A 27,580-nucleotide genomic window follows, 5' to 3' on the forward strand; every position below is an offset into this window, starting at 1 on the left:
ATTATAGCAACAGGTTTAACAGACTCATGTCATTTCACACATGGGCCCCACAAATGGGGCAGAGTTGAAACAAAAGACCCCAAACTCGTAATATACTGAGGTGTGCACTACTGTAAAATCATCGTAAGAAAAATTAGCAAAATAATTGCTGTGAAGGGGTCTGGCTCCTGGACTGTTTTATGCAAAGTCCAAAAATGTTAGGCCATTTTGACTAACAAAATTACAACTAATGACAAAGAAGGATTCTATTCAGAGAAAGGTATTGATGTTGTTGACTTATACCAAGTCCAACAGCATTATGTAACAAATACAATACCAAAACTTGGGGTTAAAAAGAAGGGCAATTCATTGCTACAGCAGTAGTGACTAGGGGTGTCAAATTATCGCGTTAATTGCGATTAATTAATTACAGTCATATTTAGTGCGTTATGTTTTTTAATCGCGTTAATCTCATTTTTAATCTCTAACTTTACTGTTTCTGTATGCGAGTTGCTTTATTATAAAGCCTGTTTTTAGTTGGTTTTTAGTGTTGGGACAACAACACACACACACACACAAAACACATTTATACATTTTTTTTTTTATTTCGGTAATTCCACTCATTGCCGGAAACCCACACAAAACGCGCGCAGTAAGAGCGATGTAAACGTCATGTTAACGTTGGCGGCGTCAGTCGCACAATGGACGAGGTTGAAGAGCCAGTAGAACAGAGGCAGCAGTGCACAGGTAAAAACACATTCGTGTGTTGGAAATTATTCTCCCGACGTGAAATATAAAAGAAAATAACAAATATAAAATCGCCTACAACTTAAATGTCACTGGTGAAAAAACAACCTGCATAGACTCATGATGTCTGCACTACTGTCCTACAGTGACCTGCCACATGAGGGGACACGCACACAAACACACACACACACACACACACACAAACACACACAAACACACACCTTCATCATAGTCATTAACCTGAGAACGCGCGGACCACGTTTCCTTCCGTAGTTACTGCACGGACACCGACGTGCTCCCGTGAGCCGCGTGTGGATCGTGTTTTCTCGCGTACGCGGCATAAACCGCGCTTCCTCCTGTGCGCCTCTAAACCAGAACTAACACCAAGACTAAAACCAGGACTATCCAGTCCAGGACTAAACCAGGACTAAACCAGGTCTAAACCAGGACTAAAACCAGAACTAAAACCAGGTCTAAACCAGGTCTAAACCAGGACTAAACCAGAACTAAAACCAGGTCTAAACCAGGACTAAAACCAGAACTAAAACCAGGTCTAAACCAGGTCTAAACCAGGACTAAAACCAGAACTAAAACCAGGTCTAAACCAGGTCTAAACCAGGACTAAACCAGGACTAAACCAGAACTAAAACCAGAACTAAAACCAGGTCTAAACCAGGACTACTCCAGAACTAACACCAGGACTAAAACCAGGATTAATCCATTCCAGGACTAAACTAGGACTAAAGTAGGACTAAAGCAGGTCTAAACCAGGACTAAAACCAGTGATCTCATATATAAAGCATTTCTCTATCAATAATATTTTTAATATGGTTAAGGAAAGACTGGACTTTTTATTGTCTTTAAGTAGACAAAAATTATTATGTTCAGATTTTCTAGTCTTTGCTACTTTACAGCAAACAGTTTCTTATTTATGGAGACTTGGGCTCAACAGCCAATTTGGAGAGATTTGTTAAACAATAAATGACTTTATAAAGTCACTTTTTTTTTTAAAAATCTATATCAGTCTTTTGATCTGCCACAATAATGTAATAATGAATTTAAATGAAAATACCTCAAATTGAAGGCTTTTCTCAGCAATTTTTAGGTGAGATTAAAATGAGATTAATTAGATTAATTAATTACAGATCATAATTAATTAATCTCTCAATTGTTTTAATCGCATGACAGCACTAGTAGTGACATCACACACTGGTTCTTATTTTTCACTTGTTTTATTTAAAAAAAAAAAAAAAGTTTCTGGAGACAGGAGATGGGGCTTTGAGTGCGCTGAATTAGCAATTCTATTTTGCACACACAACATTATTTCAAATGTGCAAATTTTTTTTTTTACATAAAAAATGCTGCCAGGCAGAATTATGTCTAAACATGGATTCTAATGGACTGAGAGGTTTGCCACGTCTGTCTGTTTCTGTAGTTTTCCAACAACAAACCACTTCCCTCAACAATATACAGCATGGGCTTTTTAAGGAAGAAGAAAGGGATGTGTATAGGCTCTTCACAGAGCATTATTCATTCACTCCACAGTGGTTTGTGGTAAGCTTGATTGACAGATTTGATAGATACTAAAATCCCTTGCAAGCTTTGGGCCTCTATTAGTCACATAAATGCAAAAGAGTTTATTTTTTTAATAAACTAAAACTATTGCAGAGTTTCAGGCAGTGACAGACCGTGCGTTTTACACCTAGGCCTTCTGTAGTGCTCCGTCTGAAACAGTCCACTCCTCAGTAACTATTTTATGGTTATAAAAGCATCTTTTAAGACAGAAATACAGAAATACAGCACGGAGAAGTAAGGAGAGGGGGGTGCGCGGTGCACAGAGAAGAATTGAGGAGCGCTAGAGTGCTAAACCAGGACTAAACCAGAACTAATGCAGTGCCGTTTGTATGGAGTATGGAGTAAGAAAGCTGTCAAAAATATTTGTGCACATAAAATAGAAATCCGTGCGTATTTGGGAAATCCGTGCATATTTGGCTGTAGTTGCGCATAAAATAAATATTTGTAAACTCTCAAATGACTCCAGTCGTACATAAAATATATTGTGTGTATTTTATCCATCAGAATACGAATTGAAAAATTACGACGTCATGAATTACAATCACAAAATGAAAATTTACGATTACGCTTTCATCAGTACGAATAAGAATTCACAGACGGAACTTTACTGTCAAAAATACGTCATCACTTCACAGACATTGTTCATCGAGCAGAAGAAACATCGATCAAGATCAAGACTGCGCATGCTCAAGTTTGTAGCAGAGGGTAAAAACAGAGTAATAGCACAAGGAGCTACAACAGCGACCAACAAGTGGGTTAATTAAAATCTATTGTAAAAATGTCTTGAATTTGGGAACCGAACGCTGCTGTATAATATTGTGTAGAAACACCTCCTTTGAACGGGAAATTGCACCTATATGTTAGATAACATAGTGGTAGCCAGTTGGCTAACATCCGACGTAACATTATCCCAGGGATAATTAGCAAATATCAGGTTCTCTGTATGTTTAGATTAAAACATTCAGGACTACAGCCACAGCGAGCATCAGTCAGTCTTCATTTCAGCTGCATTTCTCGCATGAAATGCAACCAAAAGTTCCTCGGGACGCTGAAATGTCCCAGTTTACACCAAACACTACCAGACTGTCCTGGTTACAGACGTCACAGCCAATGAAATGTTACACATTACAGTTTAATGCAGCTTCCAGCATCAATTAATGTTCGTGTTAACAGGCAACATCTTGGTATGTTTACAGTATTTACCGGTAAGTTTAACGTCACCGTGACGTGGATGGATTTGCTAATTATAACCCATTATAACTCATGTATAACCCATTGTCTGAAATGCAGCTGAGATGAAGGTTAAGTCCAAGATTAGTCTTGGTTTAGTCCTGATTTAGACCTTTTTTAGAAGGAGAAGCAGAGAAGGTCTTGCAGGCCCTGACAGCCCACCACTGGTTTCAGGTGATACCACAGTATTCTATTGATCAGTTGGGGGCAGCTAATAACATTATTAATGTGAAAATGCTGCTTGTTTTGATATAATGAGTTTGGGTGTCTAGTCAATATAAATTACCAAGTTTGTGAACTTTGTGACCTACCTTACTCTACATTTCTTATGAAAACACATGTAATCAATACAGAAAACTGTCTTTTGCCCCCCACCTGGGAAAATGACAACATCAGAATCTGAAACCACCAGTGCACCCAAACTCATCAATAGAGCTATTTTACTTGTCACAACAAAAAATAAAACCTTATCTTCTGGAAAATACTGACACTAGATAAGAAAAGCTGACAAAACAATAGAAGTCTGTAGTTCCCATCTCTTAAAGTAAACAACTATAACAACTTCCTTCTGAAAATCTCTCACCTAACCACACTATCTGATGTAACTGAGGTCACCATGGTCAAATTTGACCAAACCCAGACCACATTAACGTTATTCATTTAATCAGTGAGTATAATTTCAATATTATGCTATTAAAAACTTTGGTAATATTCCTATGTACATTTCATACATGTTTCTCTCTGTATTCTCAAACATGAATTATCAGTCTGTTTGAACAAGGATAGGTGTAACAGAAAGTACCGTAAACTCTATAATAACTCTACGGACAAGTTAAGTACAGGAGGAAAGTACACCTTAAGTACTTCCTCATAGCTGAACAACACATCATCATGTTACTCTGTCAGTGTCCTTTTATTTGAGGAACTTCTGATTAATAGTGAAGAGTGGAGAGTACATGTGAAAGGACAGCAGGCAAAATGGTAGAGTCCCTAAACTCGTGGGTTTCTCCCCGCAACCCACACAGCTGTATAAATGAGAGAAGAGGACACAGAGGTGGCAGAGTTAATCAAGTGACCAGCTCCTCACAAACTCTCAGATTAAAGAACACTTCAGATCGTCACCATGACCACTCGTCTCAGCCTGTTCGTGCTCGTTCTGGTGATCGCCAGCATCAGTCTAAGTCAAGGTAAACTTTACTACAGTTTAGATACATAAAAATGCCTTTATTTGAACAGCTAAAAGTGATTCTGATTATCAGTTAGTAGCAGAAAAGATATTGTATTCATATTGATGATATCTCTGTTAACTAGGATAGTCAATTTCAGACCTACTTTACCAAATATAGCAAATAATGCTGAAAGATTTTTCCAAAAAGGAAGAAAAAAATATGTATTTAATTAGGTCCTATATTACATACATCTGACTCTTGTGAGATTTAAGAATGTTGTTACCTCACCAAAAACATACCTGGAATTGTGTTTAGTTTCATTCACACATGTTTGAGTAATCTGGCATTATTAGTCTGTCTGTCTCCAAAGCTCAGAATGTTCTGCTCCAGCTTGTGATCTCATGAAGCAGTAGTTTTCAAGTTGACAGCAACCTTTTAACTTTAGTTCAATAGAGACTGGCAATTCCACATCTGAAATGATCAAAATGATTCTGATTAAATCACAGTGGCGCACTTCCTGCATTATCACATGACATCACAAAGTAGAGCAGAAGGCCTTTTAAAATTAGTTTCATGCATAGGCTTATTTCTTACAATGTCACTCCATTTGTATAAACTCAGGCAGTAAGCAATTCAACTGCATGAAAATATTTACAGAAAACAAAATAATAAAATAAATGAGAGATACACAACTTCAAACAGAAAAATGCCCATAGCACACACTCAGTCATTAATAGTACTTCACCTTGGACTGTATTTCTGTTTATTTTGTATTCTAATTATTTGTAATAAATAAATAAATTTCTTATTTTTTGTAGCTCTGCGTGGCACTGGCCCAAAGAAATGCTGCTTCAAATTCACTAAACCTGTTCAGGAGAGCAAAGTGAGGGGATATATGTTGACTCATCAGCAGTGCCCCATTGCTGGTGTGCTGTAAGTACCATCTTCTTACTCTATTTTCTGATCTATGTAATAGTGTTGGTCCCTCATCAAAAACATACACAGAGTTGTGTTTTATTTCAATCACATGTTTAAGAGACAAACACTGCATATTTAGGCTGCATTTTTCTCTCAAACAGAAAACACTCTGTTCTACCTCGTTATGTCAATACAGGGTAATACAGGAAGTGCTCCACTGTGTTTTAAAACTCCAAATACCTTCACTAGAATCATTTAAATAATTTCATCCCTAGAATTGCCTACCTCTACTAAACAAAATGTAGCTGTAAACTTGAAAACTACCACTTCATGACATTACATGGTGGAGCAGAGCATTTTGAGCTTTGGAGATGTAGACAGACTAATAGTAAAGGGTTACTTGAACTGAATAAAACAAAACACAACTTTAGGTATGTTTCTGATGAGTTAACAACATTATAACATGGTTTATTTTGTGTAATATAAGACCTTTAAAACACAGCATATTAAAGCTATAGTTTAACTCCACTGTTGTATATCCAGGCTGAAGATGAAGAACGGCTTTATGTGCGCAAAGCCCTCCGAGTCCTGGGTCCAAGAGCTCATGCGCCGCATCGACTCCAGAACCAATTCCTCTGCATGATCCACTGCAACCACTGTGTTCTATAAGGATGGGGACAAAAATGTGCCAAACAAATTTCCTCTAATTGTGTTTCTTTGACTGGCAAGCTATTTTTATATTTTATATTACAACATTTGTGCAGTCCCCCACTGTATTTTTATTAGTATTTCATGTGTGTTTTTAATTTTTTATTTAGTTCAAGTATTTTATTTGGCAGCAAAATATTTTTATATGAAATATGGTTTGTAACTCTCAATGGAGTATAATAATAATATATAATTCCATTTTGATTGGGATATGTCTACATGCATATGTTTGTTCATGTGCAACAATCTGGTTATTTATAATCTTTTTTCCTTTTTATTTTATGGAGCTAACTGAACACTGCGAGATGGTTCTTAAGTTATGAATGTGTTAAGAATGTGTAATGCCACCTTTTTTCCACGTGGCGCCACCAAAACAGCGCATAAGCTCTAACCCAAATCAATAATTCTGAATACTTCATAGACTTTTCCATGTCACTCACTGTTTTTACAATGTATCCACAAAAACTGAACATCTATTCATTTTTTTGTATTTTATTGGAGATAAACTGTGTTTTCAAGCAATGGTTGTCTATGCGTTTTTCATTAAAGAGAATAAGGATATTTTCTGTTTATGGAACAAGGGCTGGACAATTGTTTCAGTGGTTAAAAATATTTCTCAAAGAGCCATTTATATCGTACATCTTGTAAGGAAAAAAGCTACCACACGACACAATCAATTGATGTCTATGTGTCAAAACTATTTATCTCTGTATAGCTTTATTAAACGAAATGCCTAGCCCCTGAGCAGTGTCCTATTCACAGTGCTGGTCACACCACAGCCCTGTTTTGGAGGAGGTCAGTCATCGCCTCCGCGTTCATGGGCCACATCTGACCAATGAGGAGGCGGCGACCAGAGATTTTTCTGATGCGTAAAGCTCACCTTGTGTAAAACAAATGGACCGGAAACGTTGGGTAAAAATTACAAAATAATAATTTGGAAATGGCCTATATAGCCTAGGTCTAGTAGTAGCTTACCAGTAGCTAATAATAGTAGCTTACTGACTGAAGTCTCATGATTTAGGGTAGATGATTGCTACAGATCTTATTACGCACGCAGGCCTACATTTCTTTTTACGCACGCATTACCATTAGACGGATTCGTCTTATTTGGAATGATGATGCACTATTTGTTGTTAGGCCAAGATTTAGAGGGTTTTTACAACATCTTATTGTGAAAATCTCCAACCGGATTTCACACTGTCTGATTTTTTCTGCCTTTGATCCTGGAAACAAATAGTCGTCGAAGCTCTTTTTTTTCCTGCGCTACATCTGGTAGTAGAATCAGCCAGCGGCCATATGTAATCTATGCCCATTCATTCTGCCCTGGACACACTCCGTATCGCTTTGTTCTCACAGGACTAGGGTTCGGGGCCGCAGAGGAGAGAGGTGTCCCGCTGCGGTGGTCGTGTCTGGGCCGTTTGTCGCTGTATGCCCGAGTGACTGATCTGGGTGGTGGTGGTGACAGTAACGAAATGATCGAGCGACCAGAGACTGCGGTTCCGAGCATCGCTGTAAGTCCATTCTTCTATTAAACACACTGATATGACATGTTTTTTTAATCACCCAGGAAAAGGCCACAAAAAGATCTGGATCTTTACACAGGCTACTACAGATAGTGCTTCGTGCTTGCGTTATTCTGTGGTTACTTGATCGACGTAGTAGTAAGATATGAAGCAGCCTATCAGGGTCCATTACTGTCAGATCCGCGAGTAATTATACTTTATAGAGATGTCAATACTACAAAAAGGTAAATTAATCAAAGTAACGATAATAAAAAGCTCTATTACAGCGTCAAAACATGGCATACGTGCACAGGGGCGTAACATGGAAGGACCAAAGTGCCAAAAGTGGGCTAATAGTTGAGAAACGAACTATTGGCCTATATTTAGACGATTTTGAAGGATAGCTTTTGGCCTTTATTGCATTAATTTGAAGTATTAGTCTACTGTGAGTGCTGTGCATTCCACAAAATGTAGGCTAGTATTGTGTTGATGACAAAATAATAAGATATAGCAGATCAAGGTAAGAACTGTGAGTTTTGAGCCACATTATAATATTACTGCCTCCTCAAAAACATGGAGTTATATTTTGTTTCGTTCATGCATCTTTGAGTAACTCTTTATTATTAGTCTGTCTACATCTCCTGGCAATGTCATGAAGCAGTAGTTTTCAATGTACCTTTTACCTTTTTGCTCAGTAGAGATTACAGTTCCAGGACTGAGATCATCCAAATGATTCTAGTGAAGGTGTAAGTAGTTTAAAAATATGGTAGAGCACTTCCTGTTTTACAGCTTGACATCACAAGGTGGAACAGAGTGTTTTCTGTTTGAAAGAACAGCCTAAATATGCAGGATTTGTGTGTTTAAACATGTGTGAATGAAACAAAACACAGCTCCAGCTATGTTTTTGATGAGGAAACAACATTATAACATACTGGATCTGAAAATAACACAATATGGGCCCTTTAATAGACCTTTATTAAAAAAAAAAAAATATATATATATATATATATATATATATATATATATATATATATATATATATATATATATATATTTCATTCCGCACTCTTCTCTCCAATTATGTCTCTCTTTTTTAATTTTAATCTTCATGATATTTATGTTTTGATTTGTTTTTATTATGATTTTAATGTATTTCTTATTCTGTAAAGCACTTTGAATTACTTTGTGTACGAATTGTGCTATAAAATAAACTTGCCTTGCCTATATATATATATATATATTATATATATATATATATATACAGTAGGCTATATATACAGTAGGCCTATAGTAGTTCGCTGTGCTATTTTCCTGTTTGTGTTTCTACTCTTTCCAACACAAACTTCATAGCACAGTGTTCCAGACATGGCAGTGCTCTTGTTTTATGATGACAGTTGCATAGTTCACCTTGAGTTACAACCTGACAGTGGTAGAGTGTAACATCTGTATCAGAAGGAGGCATTCAACTGGAATTTCTTCACTCAAGGCCAAATTCCATTCAAAATTATGTACACTTTCTAGACAAACTTGGCAAAAGCTGAGCCTGATCAAATGTATGGAAAACATATGGTTAGAGTTCTGAATACAATGGTTTTCTGTGCAACTCAAAGGGCACTTATAGCTGATTAATCTTACATGCAGCAAATCACATGTTTATACTTTGAAATAATGCATCAGGCTCAAATTAAAATTCTTCTGCTACTACACATAAAAGTCCAATTATCTCTGTAATGCAAAACAAACCAGCATCGCATGAGACCTTTTAATAGAACTCACATTTTTGGAAGTTACGACCCCAATTAAACTCTGAGCATCTCTATACCAATCTAGACATTTTCTCGTCAAACTCCTAATAATAGTGATCTTGTCTCTGGAAAGTCCCAGGCAGAAACTGGAGCCAAAATGGTTCCATCAGCAGAACAATGCAAGTTTGAAGCTCCAGGCTGACGATTCATATAGAGCAGTGTTGGATTCACAGCAATGCCACCTCCACTATATGTTGGCTGTTTTTTTTTTTTGTTTGTTTGGTTTTTTTTAAGTAACACAGTTTGACTTCTCAGGGTGTCTTTGGGATTGGAGCTTTTCATTTCAGAGTGTGATATTTTGTCACTAAACTAAATAAAAATACAAAAATGTTTATAGCTTTAGTACTTTTTAGATGCATGGGAAACAATGATTATGTAAATTACTTTGGCTTTAAGTATCGATGTAGTATGCTGATATCCGGTTTTAACCAGATACCAGTGTAGGGACGGAAAATGGCATTTATTTACTTAAAACACAGTTAACTTATTACACAAGGGATCCAGCTGTGTTATGTAACTGCTGTTTATTCTTCAAATCACTAAACAGCTTTGTATGAATAAAAGTTCAATATTATGATGTTCTAGGCCAAAATCAGCCTGTAAATAGTCTTATCACATCCAAGTAAAGGCTCAACCAGGATATTGACCAACAGAACCAACAAAATATTCAGTATCACCATGATATTCAATACTGTATTGGTATCGGTGCATCCTGGTCCTGGCGGTCATATGTATTGTGTTAAATAAGCTACAACCAGCCATCCCACTCATAACATAGCATCCATTGTCATGCACATTTGTGATGCAGTGTAATGATGTGGGCTGAAGCTCTCTTTGGCATTGTACCAAGTGGGTGGACACAAGCCCTCACTGACATGCCAGAGGAGCAGTGGGAGTAAAACACAACATACTAAAAATACAGCAGTTCGAGCAAAGAAAAATGTAAAATTCACAAATCTAGAGGCAAAACATTCTACTTGTGTTTGCAGCCTAACAGTGATGGTGATAATAGTGATTATTTTGAGTGAATCTGAGTGACATAATTTATTTTTATTGCAAAGTTTTACAATATATCAAACTGTCAGCCCTTAAGCCTAAATGCATTTTGTTTAAGGAACTTCATCATTTACTCTGTTTTGATGCATTCAATAATAAAACTGTTATTACGAAGTTATCAAATAGTTTGAAATGTGAAAGGCTTGTCAGGGTAGGCCATCTTTATAGAAATAGGCTTAGTAGATTCATGAGTTCTACTGTATTTCTATTCCCTCTATGACTGATATGAACATTGTATTGTGTTTTTATATATATATATATATATATATATATATCTTTATTAAATTGTGAGTAACAGAAAGAGTGGAGGGCTCTGATCAGCTGAATACACATGAGGGGTGGACTTAATAAGGATGATGTCAGTGAACCAGGCTTCCACTGTCTCCTCTGTGCTGCTGGGGGAGGGTCACATGGCCGCTGTGGCGTGAGTCCTCATCCCCCAACAGATACAATGGCAGCATATTCTATTTCTGCTAATGGCTGCTTTTAAAGGGCACATATTACGATGTTTTCTGATCTGTATTAATGTTGTTTCCTCCTCAGAAACATACCTAGAGTTGTGTATTGTTTCATTCACACATATTTAACACACAAATCCTACATATTTAGGATTAGTTTTTGTCTCAAACAGAAAATGCTATTTTCCACCTCATGATGTCATATGGTAGGATGTTCTCCACTGTGTTTTAAACTCCATACACCATCAATAGAATCATTTGGATTATTTCAGCCCAGGTATTTGGTTAACATAGCAGTTAACTTGTAAACTATCATAACATGGCATCACAAGGTGGAACAAAGCCTTTTGAACATTTAAGATGTAGACAAACTAATTATGAAGTATTACTCAAACATGTCCAACTGAAGCTAAACACAACTCCCGGTATGCTTTTGATGAGGTAATGTGTCTGAAAGCTCACAAGAGTCAATTTTACGTAATATAGCACCTTTAATCTTTGACCCTGTTCATGCAGTTGATATTATTTATGTATAATTTTTTCCATCAGTTCTGTATTTTCCTTCTTTAAATGTCTCAAACAACCAACACAATTATTATAGCCTAAAATATTTTCAGCATTGCTCATGGCAAACCTTGTAATCTTCAGCGTTTGTACTTCTGTTCACAATATTCTTTTAAATGCGCTTCTCGGGTGTGAGTGGATCTTAATGCTCAGTTTCCCCTCAATATCTGTTTCATTAGTGTTTAAAGGCACTGCACTACTTCCGTACTCAGTAGACTATAAGTTAAAGTTTGCACAAATTTGGCCATTTCTGCAAATTTCACCATTATTTGTTGAGTTTGTCTTCAGTGTTTTTTTAGGTCTTTGCTCGCCTATGGACCATACTTCCTGTTCGGGAGAGCCTGTTATTTCTGCCTTTGTCGCCTCTTTAAAATTGACTCTCTCCCTCTTCTTTCAGCTGGACTTCACTTCAAAGTATTTTGTTGCTGCAAGACTCAAAAATGCTAATTGCTGTTTTTTTAAAAGGCAAAAAATATGCAACAATCCTTTCTGTTGTCTGGAGAAATCTGTAAACTTTACTAACAAAGAAACTTTTCTGTGGATGGAGTGAAACATTTAAGGTTGCACGATTTAACTTTTCTGGTGTGGGGTCCAACATCTGCTTGTCTCCATGGGGATGTTTTACTTGGAATATCCCACAGTATGGCATTTGATCTATCTAGCTTTTTTTTTTCTTTTTTTTCAGCAACTGCAGTTTCTTTTGCTCAAAAATACCTTGAAAAATGCATTTTTACTATAGCATGCTTGCCTCCACAGATCTGAGCTGTAACTTGATCTAGTTTTGTTTCCTGCTTGTTTCCATGGAGATAGACAAGTTTAATACCATATTGTGGAACAGAAGGGCATAACCTTGAACTGAAACAGCTTTCTGGAATGTTCTTAAGGATTTTTATCTTAAGAACCATCTGTATTTCCTCATACTTTTAATAACTTATGAGCTTAAAAAATATGCTGTTTTTTTTTTTTAATGATTTTACTGAGCAGTAGTAGTTCAAAGTTAACATTTACTGAAGCTGTCTAAAACATGTTTATAACTGCTATGTTTCTTTTCCCTTTAGCAACGGAACCTGGAGGGCTATGTGGGCTTCGCTAACCTCCCCAACCAGGTGTACCGGAAGTCCGTGAAGAGGGGGTTCGAGTTCACGCTAATGGTTGTAGGTGAGTGTCCAAACATGTGACCCTGAGTGAGGACTTGAAAAAGAACGGGTGCAAGACAGTCTTGTGTAGGTTTTAAAGGCACACCTGTCTCTACAGTACATACGCCCCCCTCACACCTCACAGGACTGTTTTCCTCTGTGCTGTCTGTGAGTGGTCAGAGCAGGTTCAAAGCGTGTGAGGCATCCAGCGCACTCAGCTGCTCACCGTGACACGCTGACATGTTAAACAGCACCTGTGTGTAACATCTGTGAAGGACCGAGGGGGAGTATGGAGACCTGCCTGAGTCATGGCTAAACACATACCCTCATTTTACTATACAAGTTTACTGTACCTTAAGGTATACTTCAAATACTTTATCTGTCTTGGTTGTGTTCATTCATGGGTAATACAGATTTAGGGTAGTTCAGAAATACTTGGACGCTGTGTAGGGATGCAATGATCCAGCTCTGTCATGGCCAAACACATACTTATTTTTACTATATAGCAGAGGTAGGGCCAAGTCGTCGTTTTGCAAGTCTCAAGTAAGTCTCAAGTCTTTGACCTCAAGCCCGAGTTAAGTCCCAAGTCAAAGTCACTGGCCCATAAGTCCGAGTAAAGTCCAAGTCGTCTGCTTTGAGCTTCATGTCATTTCAAGTCTTTAAGTCAAAGTACATACCAAAAAGTATACCAAAGTATATAGCTTAGAGTTTTGCAATTTATATGAGTTTTAGGATAAATTGTACTTATAAAATCATAGTATATTTATATATGAGTATTTATATTATATAAGAGTTGTAGAAATGCACATTTTTCCTTTAAATGTCTTGACAAGATCTGAGAGTGAATCATTATGGTCAGAATAGAAAGAATACAGATTTAAAAGTGCTACTCAAGTTTTCTAAAGTCACAGGGCTCAAGTCTGAGTCAAGTCCCAAGTCACTGACCTTCAAGTGCAAGTCGAGTCCCAAGTCTTAGTCCATTTTATCAAGCCAGGACTTAAGTCCTAAAAATAGTGACTCAAGTCTGACTCGAGTCCAAGTCCCAACCTCTGCTATACAGGTTTACTATACTTTGTAGGTCACGATAATTACTATACTGACTTCTTGTTCAAAACATGACAGATGGAACAATATTTTTTTTGCGATCAGTATTTATTGTGTGTACATTTTCTTTACACTACTGGGAAATCTTTGGTTATTTTTTGGCTATACAATATGATTTGAGCCGTAAAAGGTTGAATTTACAACTTCTGTGGCTCATTACAGATGCAACTAAGTACTAAAGTGTTTCTTTCAGCTATTTATTTATTGCAGATCCTGATTTTTTAACAATATTGTACATTTAGAATAGTTTTTGTGGTTTAAATCTGCTCTTGGTTTAGTTTCAACATTATCATTTATCATCTATATTTAAATCAGCAACATATCATACTTCAACATTTGTTATCGTGGCAGACCTAATACTTTGTTATTTCTGTGGGGAAGTTTAGTTATTTGCTTCTGTATTTGACCTACCTTTAAAAAAAATAGACAGAGTGCATTGTGCATTTATGAATTATTATTCATTGTTATGTCTTCTGTTTAAGAAAAAAACACATTTTTATTGTTTTGATAAGTATGATGGATGTTTGTTTTACCAATTTGCAACTGTGATGTTTTTATTTTTCTAATTTATCCGTTTATAAAGCAACTAATTATTTGTTTATCCCCTTGATCTTTTTTGAATCTTCAGCTGGCTTGGTTTTGATTGAACTATAGTTGTTTATTTAGCTCTGATGAACAAAATGCCTTCCACATGCTGTATTTTCACTACATATCACATTTCTTTTTTTTTTTTTTTTTTTTCATTTCCTGAAAAAATATTCAAATTCTTGGTTATAAAAGTGTCCAAAAATGTGCTGACACTGCATCCTTGAAGGGCTGTGACTGGATGTATCCTGTGGTTTGGAATCACAAACATATTTGGTTTGATTCACTGCACAGTGTCCGTTTGTGTGAATGAATGAGGTGAGAGAGGGAAGTGCACAGAGCCGGATGCTTTTGGCCGTGTCACTTTGAAACATGTGCCTTCCACTGGAGCTGCATTGACGTTTTGAAGCGTACAGTGTTAGATAATGGTCTATAGATCCACACACTGTGGTGTATAGTGATTGTACTGTCATAGATTTGGGGTGTAAAGTTTTTTTTCATTTTAAAGTCCCATATTACGCTGTTTTCTGATCTGTGTTATAATGGGCTTATGTGGTTTAATTTGGGGAACTTGTGTTTTAGTTTAGTGTGTGTCCCTAAGTTTTACCACTTGTTTTTGTGTAAGCCTGCGTGACCCCTTTTCTGGCACAAAACTCTGTTTATTCTGTTGTTCTGTTTCTTAGTTTAGGTTGTTTTCTGTATATTTTTAGTGTTTTGTTAATTTACCTTTACATTCCTGTTAATTAAACATTACTTAATTTATTCCATTTTACATCTTGGTTTTATTCTTGTTACTTCCCTCACCCCAAACGAGCTGGGTCGTAACACTCATCACAAACATACCTGGAGTTGTGTTTTGTTTCATTCACAAATGTTTAACGCACAAATGCTGCATATTTATGCGGCGTTCTTCTCTCAAGCAGAAAACACTCTGTGACATCCTGTGGTATACTGGAAGTGCTTCACTCTGTTTTAAAACTCCATACATCTTCATATGAATCATTTGGGTAATTTCAGCCCTGGAGTTCTCAATCTGTACTGAAAAAGGTAAAAGGCAGCTGAAAACTACCTCTTCATGACGTTACAAGGTCGAACAGAGCATTTTAGGCTTTGGGGACAGAGACAAACTGTATGTGTTTCATTCACACATGTTTGAGTAATCCTCCAAATAACGCCAAGTATGTTTCTGAGGTGGTAATGACAATCTAACATGGCTTGAAGCTCACAGGAGTCAATTTTGCGTAATATAGGACCTTTAACAACCTTTTTTATGTATTTATTTTTGGATTGTTAAATACTGAAGAACTATGAGTTTGAGTTTGAAAAGCCAGTGAAAGATTTGAAGAAAAGCAGAATGGTTAAGAAGTCAGGCTTGCTCACATATGGGGCCCACTGTGTCTTTTCCTGGTTTTCTTGGCTCCTGTCCCTGCATAGTCCAGCTCAAATGAACTTCATATGAGAGGGATACAGAATCCAAATCATCTGTCAAAATACAACCTGATAATTGAGCAGCGACATCTCCATCATACTAAAGTTTTGTCATTCTTTGTGATTGATTGAGGAAAATGTAGAAAGTAACAATCAAATGGTCCATGTGTTTTATACATTAAAGATCCTATATTACCAAATTTGACTCTTGTAAGCTTTAAGCCATGTTAGAATCTTGTTCCTCTCATCAAAAACATACCTGGAGTTGTGTTTTGTTTCATTCACACATTTGAGTAATCCTGCATTATTAGTTTGTCTACATCTCCAAAGCTCAAAATGCTCAATTCCATCTTGTGATGTCATGAAGTGGTAGTTTTAACAGCTACCTTTTACTGTAACTTCAGTTTAAAACACAGTGGAGCACTTCCTGTATTACCACATGACATCACAAGGTGGAACAACATTATAACATATATCAGAAAATGGCGTAATATGGGCTCTTTACAGGACAGCTTGGATTTTCAGAGTGTATTGTGAGCAGAAATTACAATAAATTTGTCAGAGTTCAGTAGTGAAAAATATATTCACAATTTATCTGTGTTTTACTATGTATTCGCGGGTTTCAAAACAGGAAGCTTTAATTTTTGCTGACCTCTTCAAAAATCATAGAGCTTTATTGAATGCTGGAAATAACATTGTTCTTGTTCTGTCCTCTTTTTTGCTGTACTTGGCTCTGATTGGGGTGAAAGCGCAGAAGCAGTGAGGCCCAAATCTGTTGCAGTGCAGTTTTCAAACAGACAGATGGTGGAATATGAGAGGCCTGCAGCAGGTAACCCAATCAAATCCTGCAGAGTCAAAAAGAGAGGAAGTCCTGCTTGGAAGCTGAGGCTGTAAAACATCAGGGGCTGTCGCTGAGAAAAAAAGTAGCCTTATTGAGCCTTTAGCATTACAGTGTACTATAGTATGTGTGCAGGGTTGTGTGGTGTTGTAGGCCTGCTTATCATTCTATATGTGAAAGCTGGAGTATTATATTTCTCAGTATTTATCATGTGTATAATTTATTTGCAGTGGTGGGGAAATTTTTTTGTTTGTTTGTTTTGTTTGTATATAGTACCATAGGATTTGAGCTGGTCAAATGAGCAACTTTCATTTGTATATTTTTAATGCATTTTTCGTGATATTTTAAGTAGCTATTACTGATGCACCAATCTGATACTGGTACCTGATATCCGCACATGGCTGGTTGGACATATAAATTGATGTAATAAGACTATTTACGAGGGGTGTAAGGATACTCACAATATGATATCGTCATGGTATGAACCTCACGATACGATATTTATTGCGATATCGTGGGAAAGTTTGCGATATGGTGGTGAGGCTCACAATTAGGGATGTAACAATATCCAAATCTCTCAGTACAATGTTTTCACAATATACATCTCATGGTACAATATTTATTGAGATATTTTGTGGAGGCTAACAAAACTGTTAATATGCTACTTTTTCCTCTTAAAATGCCTTGACAAGACTTAATCCAAAGAACCAAGGCTTAAAAGTGCTTAGTAATGTTATTACTTCATGTAGTCTACACTGAAATGGAGCAAAGGATCATGGCCTATGTTATGTAGTTCCCTCTGTATATTGCTGCACTATAACTCTTAATTTAAGCAAAGAGACTTGTAATTCGATATATTGTGATGGTCCATAATGTTCAATAAACATTTACCAGTAGTGGTTCTGTTGTTACTTTGGAGAAAAATAAGGGATACATAGCACATTTTAATCAGTTTTTTCTTATTTTATTTTTGTTCAAAGGAAACAAAATGCAGTTTTCAGTCTCTGCCCTGGTATCAGTTGATATCGGGTATTGGCAAATACTTAAAACCTTAGTATTGTAATTATCCTTTTTCAGTTCCGATACCAATCGGTGCATCCCTAGTAGCTATATATATATATATATATATATATATATATATATATATATATATATATATATATATATATATATATATATCACTCTTCCACATTTGTTATTGTAGTAGCCCTTTTATAATATACCATAGTTTTCCTGCAGGGCTTGCTTGTGTGGTATTTCCCCCAGACAGGGACATGAGACAGAGTTGAAGCCCGTCAGATAAGAGAGGATGAAGGATGAGCTCTCATATTCTGGGCCAGACATTGGTGATTAGCACTTTCTAATGGCATCCAGCTGTACTTTCCTGCAACTTACTCTGTCTTCATAAAACTGTTACTGCCGGGAAGGAGAAGCGCTGATGGTGCACAAAATAAACACAAGACACTTTTCTCACACAGATAACTCCAGAGCAGAGTCCAATGAATAATGAAGAGTTAATAGTTTAGTTTAATGATTTAGAAAGAATGTATTCATGCTTAAACTTGCATTTTCTGTATGCAGTGCCATCTTTTCCAACCACAGACTGTTTGGTGTGCACTGAGCAGGATGCCCTCCCATAAGCGGCTTTCTCTATTTAGCCAGGTTTGGGGTTGGTAGGAGGCAATAACTAGCCCAGTTCCTTATGTTTTTTCCCTTCTTTTGCTGTTTATTTGGGTTGTGAGTACACCGTGTAACTTTTCTATATTCTTATCTCTATGATGATGTAATTAGGAGTTCTTTGAGCAATAAAAATATCCATAACTGAATGAATGGTAGATGTTAAGTTTAATGCCACACTGTGAAACATTTCAGGCAAAGTAATACAATCTCCATGGAGACAAGCAGGTGGTGGACCCTCTACGTGAATGCACCTTTAAGTGATAGTATTGCCATGCAAGAGCTGTAATATACAATGTGTGATATGAAGGAAAAAAATTACTTCATTAGTGTATGTTGTTTTCTCTTGGCCCCCTCGTCCTCTTTCCCATCCCGCTCTCTCAAAAGGGAATAGACTGTTTCCGGCTCTCTTTGTGCAGTTGGCAGAGGGAATCGGATCTCCTGGAAAGATCAGGTCTACACAGCCTCAGAGTCCAGATCCCAGGGTTTACCATCAGATAAAGAAGAACAGCACTGAGAGGCCTCATGCTGGTTCTGCTATTAGAGTTCTTTTACCCCATGCAAAAGACTTCCCCCTACACATCAGGCATCATGTCATTCCCATTTAGCTGTATGGATTCGATTATCGGATGTCTCAGAGTATATAGATTTCCTGTTTGTAGATGAATAAATTACATGACTTCTTTCTTACGTCATCTGATTTTCAAACACTTTATTTTAGGGTACCCATATTCAAATTTAACTAGCTACTGTTTTGTATATTTGTAAGCAGTTAATTTGATGTTAATTAGGATTGATTCAACCCTCATTAATGACCGCACATAGACTTAATTTGTGGCTAATTAGACATTTACTAACATTTTTCCATTAATACATTCTTTTATTTCTGCCAATTAATTCGTAATTAATTTGTAATAATACATATTTGCACATGGATAAGCATTAATGGATAAAAAACTCCTTGTGGTCCTCATATCATATTATAATATAGTCATTTTATTAGGAAAAATGAATTAAAGGTGCACTGAGTAACTTTCTGGAGTGTACCATGGAGATGTTGTTGCTTTGCCTGGAATTTTTCACTTATGATATTAAACTTCTGTATTTCCATGGAGATGAGCACCATGCCAATTTACAGGTCTAATTTGAGGAAAATACATATTTTTCAAGATATTGTTTTATTGTAAAGAACACTTATAATTTCATAATGAGCAAGAGTAATGCCATACTGTGGTACATTCTAAAGAAAGCAATCTCCCTAGCCTGTCTCCATGGACACAACCAGGTGCTGGACTTGTACCAGAAAAGTTACAAAGTGCATCTTTAACACCAAATTAACCAATGCATACAAATCAGCTGCTAGTTAGATGTTAATAAGTGGACCCTAAAATAAAGTGTTACCAAAGAGGAATAAGGTTTTCAGATCTTGCTAACTAGTCCGTAGCTCTTACAACCCCTCTGTAACGTTGTTAATATTCCTGTGCATGAATCTTCCGCTGTGTGCACATCTTTAGAACAGCTCTTTTCAGATGTGAAGTGAAGCAGGTGTGGAGCGCCAATGCTCAGTCAATCTGCGCTCTGCATTCACCTCTTTCTTCCAGATCTGATTTAGTAATAAATGCTTCTTGTACTATATACTTTATGGAGGAAACCAGATTTTCCAATTTACAAGAATAAATTCTGTTACAAATAGAGCAGCAGTAACTTGAATCAAAAACATTTTAGTCCAGGAGGGAGTATTCATCATATCTCAGTAGTATAAGATAAGTATATGGGCACAGGCAGATTTATTTCTTATAGTCCCTCTGACAGGCTTAAGACTCTCCACTTTATCCACTGACCTCACAGAAGGAGGAGGTCTTAGTGGATTAAGTAAATGTACACAAATATACTCTGTCAGTGAGGCTATACAGAAAAGCGTATGATCCCATTCTTTTATTGTAGCTAATTTTTCACTAGACTAGCTGGTTCTACTCCAATTTTTTCTTCCTCCCTCATATGCCTTTAATCCAAGTAACAAGGGTAAAACATCACTCAATCTCACAATCACTGAACTCATAACCTCCTTGCTGTGAGCTTCTTATTATTTCTCCCAACTCTGGTTTACTACAGGTTGTTGTTGCAATATTAGGTGTGTCATATGGGCGAGTGTGTGCATGTCCTTTTTGGAGTGAATCCATGTCTGTGTTTTGGACTATTAAAGCGGACAGGGTTAAATTATAGCGTGATTGCTGTGCTTGATTCTGTCTCTGCTTTGGCAAAGGATGTCAAATAATGTCAATAATTTTAAGTACTTAAAAACTGTGGTGAAAAATGTTGAAAATATAAATTTGTATTTGTGTGTTAAGCCACGGTAATACAGTCACATAAGAATTAGGGGTGTAACGATATTCAAATCTCACGGTACGATATTATCACGATATGCATCTCACGGTACGATATTTATTGCAATATTTTGAAGAGGCTAATATAATTGTAGATAGGACACTTTTGCTTTTAAAATACCTTGACAAGATTTTGACGTGAATTAATTCCATTATAGTCTCAAGAATTCTAGTAAAAAAACATATCTTCATGCTGTCTGCACTGAAATGAATCATGGGATATGTAGTTTCCGATGTTCTTAAGCTATTGCTACTATAAAACCATGCATTTAAACAAAGGAACTTTTGATGATATGATATCACAATATTTGGGTTATTGTTACATCCCTAATAAGAATGGATACGTATTTTAAAGGTGCACTGTGTAAGATTTCTGGGTCTGTCAAGTGCCATGGTGATGTTATTGCTTTGTCTGGAATGTTTCACAATATGATATTAAACCTTTTTATCTTCACGGAGACCAAACCAGGCCAAGTTACAGGCCAAATCTGTGGAGATGAATTGAATAAAAAATGTAGTGCTGTTTAATGCCATACTGTGGAACATTCCAGACAGAGGAATGACATATCCATTGAAAAAAACAAGTAGGTAATGGACCCTCCACCAGCGAAGTTACACAATGCACCTTTAAGGAGTTCACTGTTGTTGGTTTTTGGTATCATAATTTCACATCGTAACATCACTAGCGCTATCTAAGATCCATTATCTCTGTACATATTGGGCAGTGCGGTTGGCTGTCCTCTTCCCATAGACTGATGCTGGCCTGTGGGCCCAGCACTCACCAGGCCAGGCCTGTGTAGATGGGGTGGTCCCATGAGCATGTTGGTGCACGCTGCGTCACTCCGCTCCAGGCCAGTCTATCCTCTTCCCTCTCTTTTCCTCCTCACTCTATTTTCAGACCCACATGGCGACTCTGACCTGGCACGTGCTGATTTTCTCGAATTTAGGTCTCACCCCAACACTTTAATTTTCAAACCAAGCGGAAGTAGGTTGTGTCCCTTTGAGGCTCCGTTAGGTGTCTAAAAAGATTCTGCCGTCCAGACACAAAAAAGCTCTGTAAGAAGCATTGTGTTCTGAGAGATGTTTTTGCACTCTATAACGCAATGATTATATATTTGATTGGGATTAAATGTTCACCCCAAAAATTATTATTTGTGTCTTCTTGAGTTGGTTGTAACTGGAGTCTTTATATGTTACACAGTTACTTAAAACATCCCAGATCCCAATTCTTTCCAACATCAATTATTTCCTGGCCCTTGTCTGACTTTTATAGTTTAAATATTTGATCATTATTTAATTTTTTTGATAAACAGTGGCAGTCTTAAAGGTGCATTGCGCAACTTTTCTGGTGGAGAGTCTGTCATCTGCTTGTCTTCATGGAGATGTTATTGCTTTTGTCTAGAATGTTCCACAGTAGAGATTAAACCTCTATTTCAAGGAAGACAACTATAGGCTATATTACAGGTCAGATTTGTGGAGAGGCACCCCTGTTCAAAAAGAGAATTATTGTATTTTTTAGCAATAGATAGATACTGGTTGTTTAATACCATACGATGGAACATTCCAGCCTAAGCAATAACATCTCCACTGAGACAAGCAGGTGACAGACCCTCCACCAGAAATGCACCTTTAATGTCTAACTTTTCTTATCAGTATTAAACATGCTTATAGCGTTTTGAAGCTGACCATGTGTAGTTTGACCACACATGAGGAGATCTGGACTGACTCATGAGCCGTGCTGTCTGTGCAGATCTTTATCTTTCCTAAAACAATGACTTTTGACCTCTGGCCCCAGTCTGGCTCAACAATAGCCTAACTCACACTTCACAAACACACTGCCACATCATTTGTCTGTCTGCTCGTCAGCGCTGTGGTTAGCCAGATGTTTCACTTCACACGTTGTGGTTGAGCTTTCGTTGGGCCTTGCATGTGTGTGTCTCTGTGTGTGTATGTATGCGCGTGTGTGTGTATGTATATGTGTGCAGATTGTGTGTATTTGTTGGGATAGTGTGCCCGTCCCGTCAGGAGGATGTGAGAGGGCAGCTGCGGCCTCAGGGCAGGACAAACCATAGGGGTGAGGAATGTCAGGAATCTCATGGGAAACCCTCTGTGTCCACTCTTGTGCTTTTCATTCCCTGCAATCTAAAGCAGCTCTGTAAACATACACATTTGATCAGTTTGTGTCTGTGCATAGGCTTTTCAAAATGAAGTTCCCTATAGTTTTGTCCAGATGTTCTGATCTTCAACCAATACGCAGAACTTCCAGCCAAAATAATCCTGGCCAAATCTAGCTCAAGTCTGGAGGTGGATTTCTGATCACTGTTCTGCCACTGCCCACTGCTTCTGACAGGTTGCTCCATGCACCATTGAAGGATGGGTCAAATGCAGGGGTCACATCATTCTACAGATATAAGTAAAGTATCCGATACAATTTTTAGAATTGTTAAAATAAGCTTGACAGACATTTGATCTTAAATTGCCCTGTTTCTACATCTTGTTTGAATGGTTGATTATCTGTTGGGGCCTGTATGAGTTTATAAATAGCTTGGGTTGCATAAATAGTTAACTGGTGAAAATAAAAAATGTAGTGAGGTCAGGGATACATTCTGATTTGCAGCAGCTTAGCACATATGTACACTATGGAGGATGAGCATCAGAGCTAAAGGGCCATCCGTCCATCACACAGCATTATGTCATTAGTGTGTATAGAGTTGGCTCTGAGCTCACACTTGTCATGTGGAGTCAATATTTAATTAAAACTCATCCAGGGGGGCTAATGGAGATGGACCCAGCCTCGAGGGGTTCAGACTGCTGCTGTAACTCCCTAAACATCAATCAAAACTGAGAGATTTTGCCATTAAATGTGCAGCAAATGCCACTTTTGTTTGAAATTCAATGCACCACATTATCACTTTCTGAAATGGAAGTCATATAGTAATGTTGATGAAGTGTATTAGTATTGACATTTCCAGCCAATGAGTGATGGTCACATGGCTGGTGTGAGGTTGAAGAGTCAGTGGTCCTGTTTGCTGTTCACATCACTCTATTTGTTCGACCAACATGGTAAAGTTACTTGTTGTCTCACATCTCCTAGTAGAAAAAGCCCCTCAGTTTAAAGTGTATTGACCGTACCTGGGGTCCTTAGTGACATTCTGCCCTCCAGCTGTGGAGTGAGGCTTGGGGTACGTGTCATTGTCTCTCAAGATGAGAAAAGATTGTTTTTAGATGTTCATCGTTCCAAACAAGTGTTGCTGAAAACAAGTTTTTAAACACTATGTGAAGAATGTATGATGTGTTGAGGAATGAAGGGACCATACCTGAAATATACAAATCTAAATGGTGATTTTAATTATATTTTTTTATTATATTTTTTTGTTACTCTGTTTCCTGAGGTTTTTTCTGTTGTATTGCTGTTTCCTCATCAAAAACAGACACGGGGTTGTGTTTTTAAACAACATACACATTCACTAGAATCAATTAGATTTCACCTTTGGAATTGCCCATCTTTAATGAATAATAGGTAAAAGGTAGCTGTCAACTTGAAAACTTCCACTTCTTGACATCAGAAGGTGGAACAGAGTGTATTCTGTTTGAGTAGGCAGAGTTAAGTGTGTTAAACATGTATGAAAAAAACTAAATACAGCTCCAGGTATGTTTTGGATGATGAAACAAAATTATACATATCAGAAAATAATACCGTAATACGGGCTCTTTCGTCTTAACTGCTGGATTATATAACTATAGATGATTCGATATTTGTTCATTGACAATAATGTGTTGTTGTTGTGTTGGCGTGGTTAATCAATGATGAACAGTCTATTGAGCTGGCAACTGAACTGGTCAAGGTATTTTAACACATGCAGGAGCCAAAACACACAACATTCAACCAACATCAATGAATCTAGTTCCAGCAATGCCACTTCATTGAGAGTTGGCATGACTTTGTATACTTACGCCTGTCACAATTACACATTTTGAAGTAAGATATATTGTTGAAATAAATATATAGATGATAAACACTATTATTGAAACTAAATTATCCCTGACACAAAAATCCAAGAGCAGATTTAAACCACAAACACTATTCTAAATTTTAAATGTCGCTTCAAAAAATATGAGCTGCAATAAATTAACAGCAGAATGAAACACTAGTACTTAGTTTGCATCTGTAATGAGTCATAGAAGTTATTCATTGGCTCAAATTTTATGATATAGGCAAGAAATAACCACAAATTACCCACTGATGCAGTTTTCATATATTGAATGATAAGTCAGTTTAGTAATTATCGTGACAGGCCTATGTATACTGCTGTCTGTTTAAACAGCCTTTGGGTTTTGTGGACTGGGCAAACTGTAGCAGGAGGTGGCTAAAACCTTCTCTGTAATTGTACACCCGCCTGGTGTTGTTAACCCTATAAAAAGTCTATCAGAACAGTAGGCAGGCGTTCGGCAGGCTGGGGCCATATGTCACACTCACGAATATACCTGCTCTCTCTCTATAAACTCACATGGGGGGTCTCGGGTTAAAGGTCAAGATGGGCATCACCAAAAGGTTAACAGGGACTGATGTGTCACATATGGGCTTCTAAACAAATACCATGCACTATGTTAACAGATGAAAGCGAAGTCTGGTGACTATTTAAAGCTATTCTATCTTTAAGTCTATTTATTTATTACATCAAACATGAAAAAAAACAAATAAGTTGGGTTTAGCTGTTCTATCTGGCAATCGAAAGCGAGCAGCTCATTCAGCTTTCTGTTTGGACAATTTACCGAACCAAAAAAGATTGTGAATAATGTTTTTTTTTTTTTTTTTTTGTAAAATCAACATGATAACTTAACTTCATTTATGAGCAATACAAATAGGTAAGGTCATCAAATCATCTTACAACATTTCTTGGCCATAATTACTATCTTAAAGGGCTCATTACGCTATTTTCTGATCTACGTTATAATGTTGTTTCCTCATAAAAAAAAACATACCTGGAGTTGTGTTTTGTTTCATTCACACGTTTAACACACAAATCCTGTATATTTAGGCTGAGTTCTTCTCTCAAACTGAAAACACTCTGTTCCACCTTGTGTGTCATGTGATAATACAGTGTCTTTAAACTTTTGACTTTTAAACTTTTAACTCCGTACACCTTTACTAGAATCATTTGGTTGATTTCAGCCCTGGAATTGCCAATCTCTACTAAACAAAAGGTAAAAGGCAGCTGTTAACTTGAAAAATACCAGTATGTGACTTCACAAGGTTGAACTGAGCATTTTGAGCTTTGGAAATGTAGACAGACTAATTATTCAGGATTACTCAAACATGTGTGAATGAAACAAAACAGAACTCAGAGTATGTCTTTGATGAAGTAACATTCTAACATGGCTTTAAGCTCACAAGTGTCAATTTTGTGTAATGTACTAGTAGGAACTTAAAGCAAATTACACAGTTTATATACATACTGTATATATTCAACTAATCTGAAAAAGGTTGTAATACAGATTGCATAGTTTATATTTTTACACAATATTTCCAATGCATTCTCAGGCCACCCTTAACTTTATTGAGTGATGAGGGGTCCTATCAGGTTAGACTGCCCTCTAGCCACCTCTGCGTTCTCCACCAGATGCTTAACAATTAATCACTGTAGCCTTGCGTATGTTTGTTTAAAGAGGCCGGGCGCATTTGTCAAGTCAACATCAACTGTGTGTATTTGTCTGCCCCAAACAGCAGCAGATGAAGAGAATGGAAAGTTGGCTTGGGGAATAAAGAAACCGGAAGATTTATAAGTGCAGTGGAAGAGGGGTAGAGGGGCGAGCTCATGAAAAGAGAACAGTGGGGCTCAGCAGACATGTTTTATATTCTAACCAATGAAACCAGTGACCTCTTAACTCACTCACAATGAATGCAGTTTGTCTTGTGTGCTGGGGGCTGTGTGTACAAATGCATAGAGGAGTCTTTGTGAGGATTTGAATGTAAGTGTGCCAGCTGTAGAGGAGGGGCCCGGCGTGTGGTCAGCTGTTTGTGAAACTGCTCCAAAGTAAACATGACATAATTGGCTGTTGTGGGTTTTTTGTCCTCAGGTGAATCTGGTTTGGGGAAGTCCACGCTCATCAACTCCTTGTTCCTGACGGATCTCTACTCCAAGGACTACCCCGGACCGTCACAGCGCATCAAGAAGACTGTACAGGTGGGTTATACTGCTGTTTTCACCATTTCCAATGCAGATACAGATTTCCATACTATTGCTTTGATTATCTACTAATACCTGATATCAACAGATACCAGCACAGAGACTGAAAATAGCTATTATGTCCTTTAAACAAAAATAAGAAAAACGGTTCAAAATGTGTTATGCAGCTATTTAGGTCGTATTCTTAGGTACTATTTATGTAGTTTGTTTATCTCTCACCCTCAGGTAACTACAGAACAACTTTGTGTAAATAAAAAATCATTTTGAGACTTTTTGGGCCAACTACCAGAAATAGTCTTACAACAATACAACTTACATCAATTTATAGCAGGGGTGTCAAACTCATTTTGGTCCAGGGGCCGTATCCAACCTACTTTGATCCTAAAGGGGCCGGATCAGAAAACTCATGTCATATAAACCCCAAAAATAAGTTCAAATATTTGTGCAGAGAAATGCAAATCACAGAAATCTTTTTTAACTGATGAACTCTTTCTTATTATAATATTATAATATTATGAACAACCTGAAA

At 37.1% G+C, this 27,580-nt stretch overlaps 2 protein-coding genes across 2 annotated transcripts in view; both read left to right on the forward strand.

Annotated features, from left to right (window-relative positions):
* Nucleotides 1–4,557: 4,557 nt before the first annotated feature.
* On the forward strand, nt 4,558–6,848 carry ccl35.1 (chemokine (C-C motif) ligand 35, duplicate 1). The gene is made up of 3 exons (XM_020935322.2): nt 4,558–4,718; nt 5,519–5,633; nt 6,162–6,848. The coding sequence occupies exons 1-3, from the start codon at nt 4,655–4,657 to the stop codon at nt 6,259–6,261; spliced, it is 279 nt and encodes a 92-aa protein (XP_020790981.1). The 5' UTR covers nt 4,558–4,654; the 3' UTR covers nt 6,262–6,848.
* Nucleotides 6,849–7,521: 673 nt separating this feature from the next.
* The window catches only part of LOC110169334 (septin-7-like), a 33,902-nt gene continuing 13,843 nt past the window's right edge, over nt 7,522–27,580 (forward strand). Inside the window, exons 1-3 of the mRNA XM_020934858.2 lie at nt 7,522–7,837; nt 12,770–12,869; nt 26,942–27,048. Of these exons, the coding sequence (XP_020790517.2) occupies nt 7,799–7,837; nt 12,770–12,869; nt 26,942–27,048 (246 nt within the window). The 5' untranslated portion in view covers nt 7,522–7,798. The remainder of the gene's footprint in view (nt 7,838–12,769; nt 12,870–26,941; nt 27,049–27,580) is intronic.

Source organism: Boleophthalmus pectinirostris, unplaced genomic scaffold, assembly GCF_026225935.1.
Source record: "Boleophthalmus pectinirostris isolate CB_2022bp ecotype Guang Dong unplaced genomic scaffold, ASM2622593v1 HiC_scaffold_2, whole genome shotgun sequence".
NCBI classification, from domain to species: domain Eukaryota; kingdom Metazoa; phylum Chordata; class Actinopteri; order Gobiiformes; family Gobiidae; genus Boleophthalmus; species Boleophthalmus pectinirostris.

Excerpts from the sequence above, each read along its gene's own strand:
- ccl35.1 (XM_020935322.2), top strand. The coding sequence starts at position 4,655 with ATGACCACTCGTCTCAGCCTGTTCGTGCTCGTTCTGGTGATCGCCAGC. Across the intron at positions 4,719-5,518 it reads CAGCATCAGTCTAAGTCAAG|CTCTGCGTGGCACTGGCCCA; the intron begins GTAAACTTTACT and ends TATTTTTTGTAG. Across the intron at positions 5,634-6,161 it reads TGCCCCATTGCTGGTGTGCT|GCTGAAGATGAAGAACGGCT; the intron begins GTAAGTACCATC and ends TTGTATATCCAG.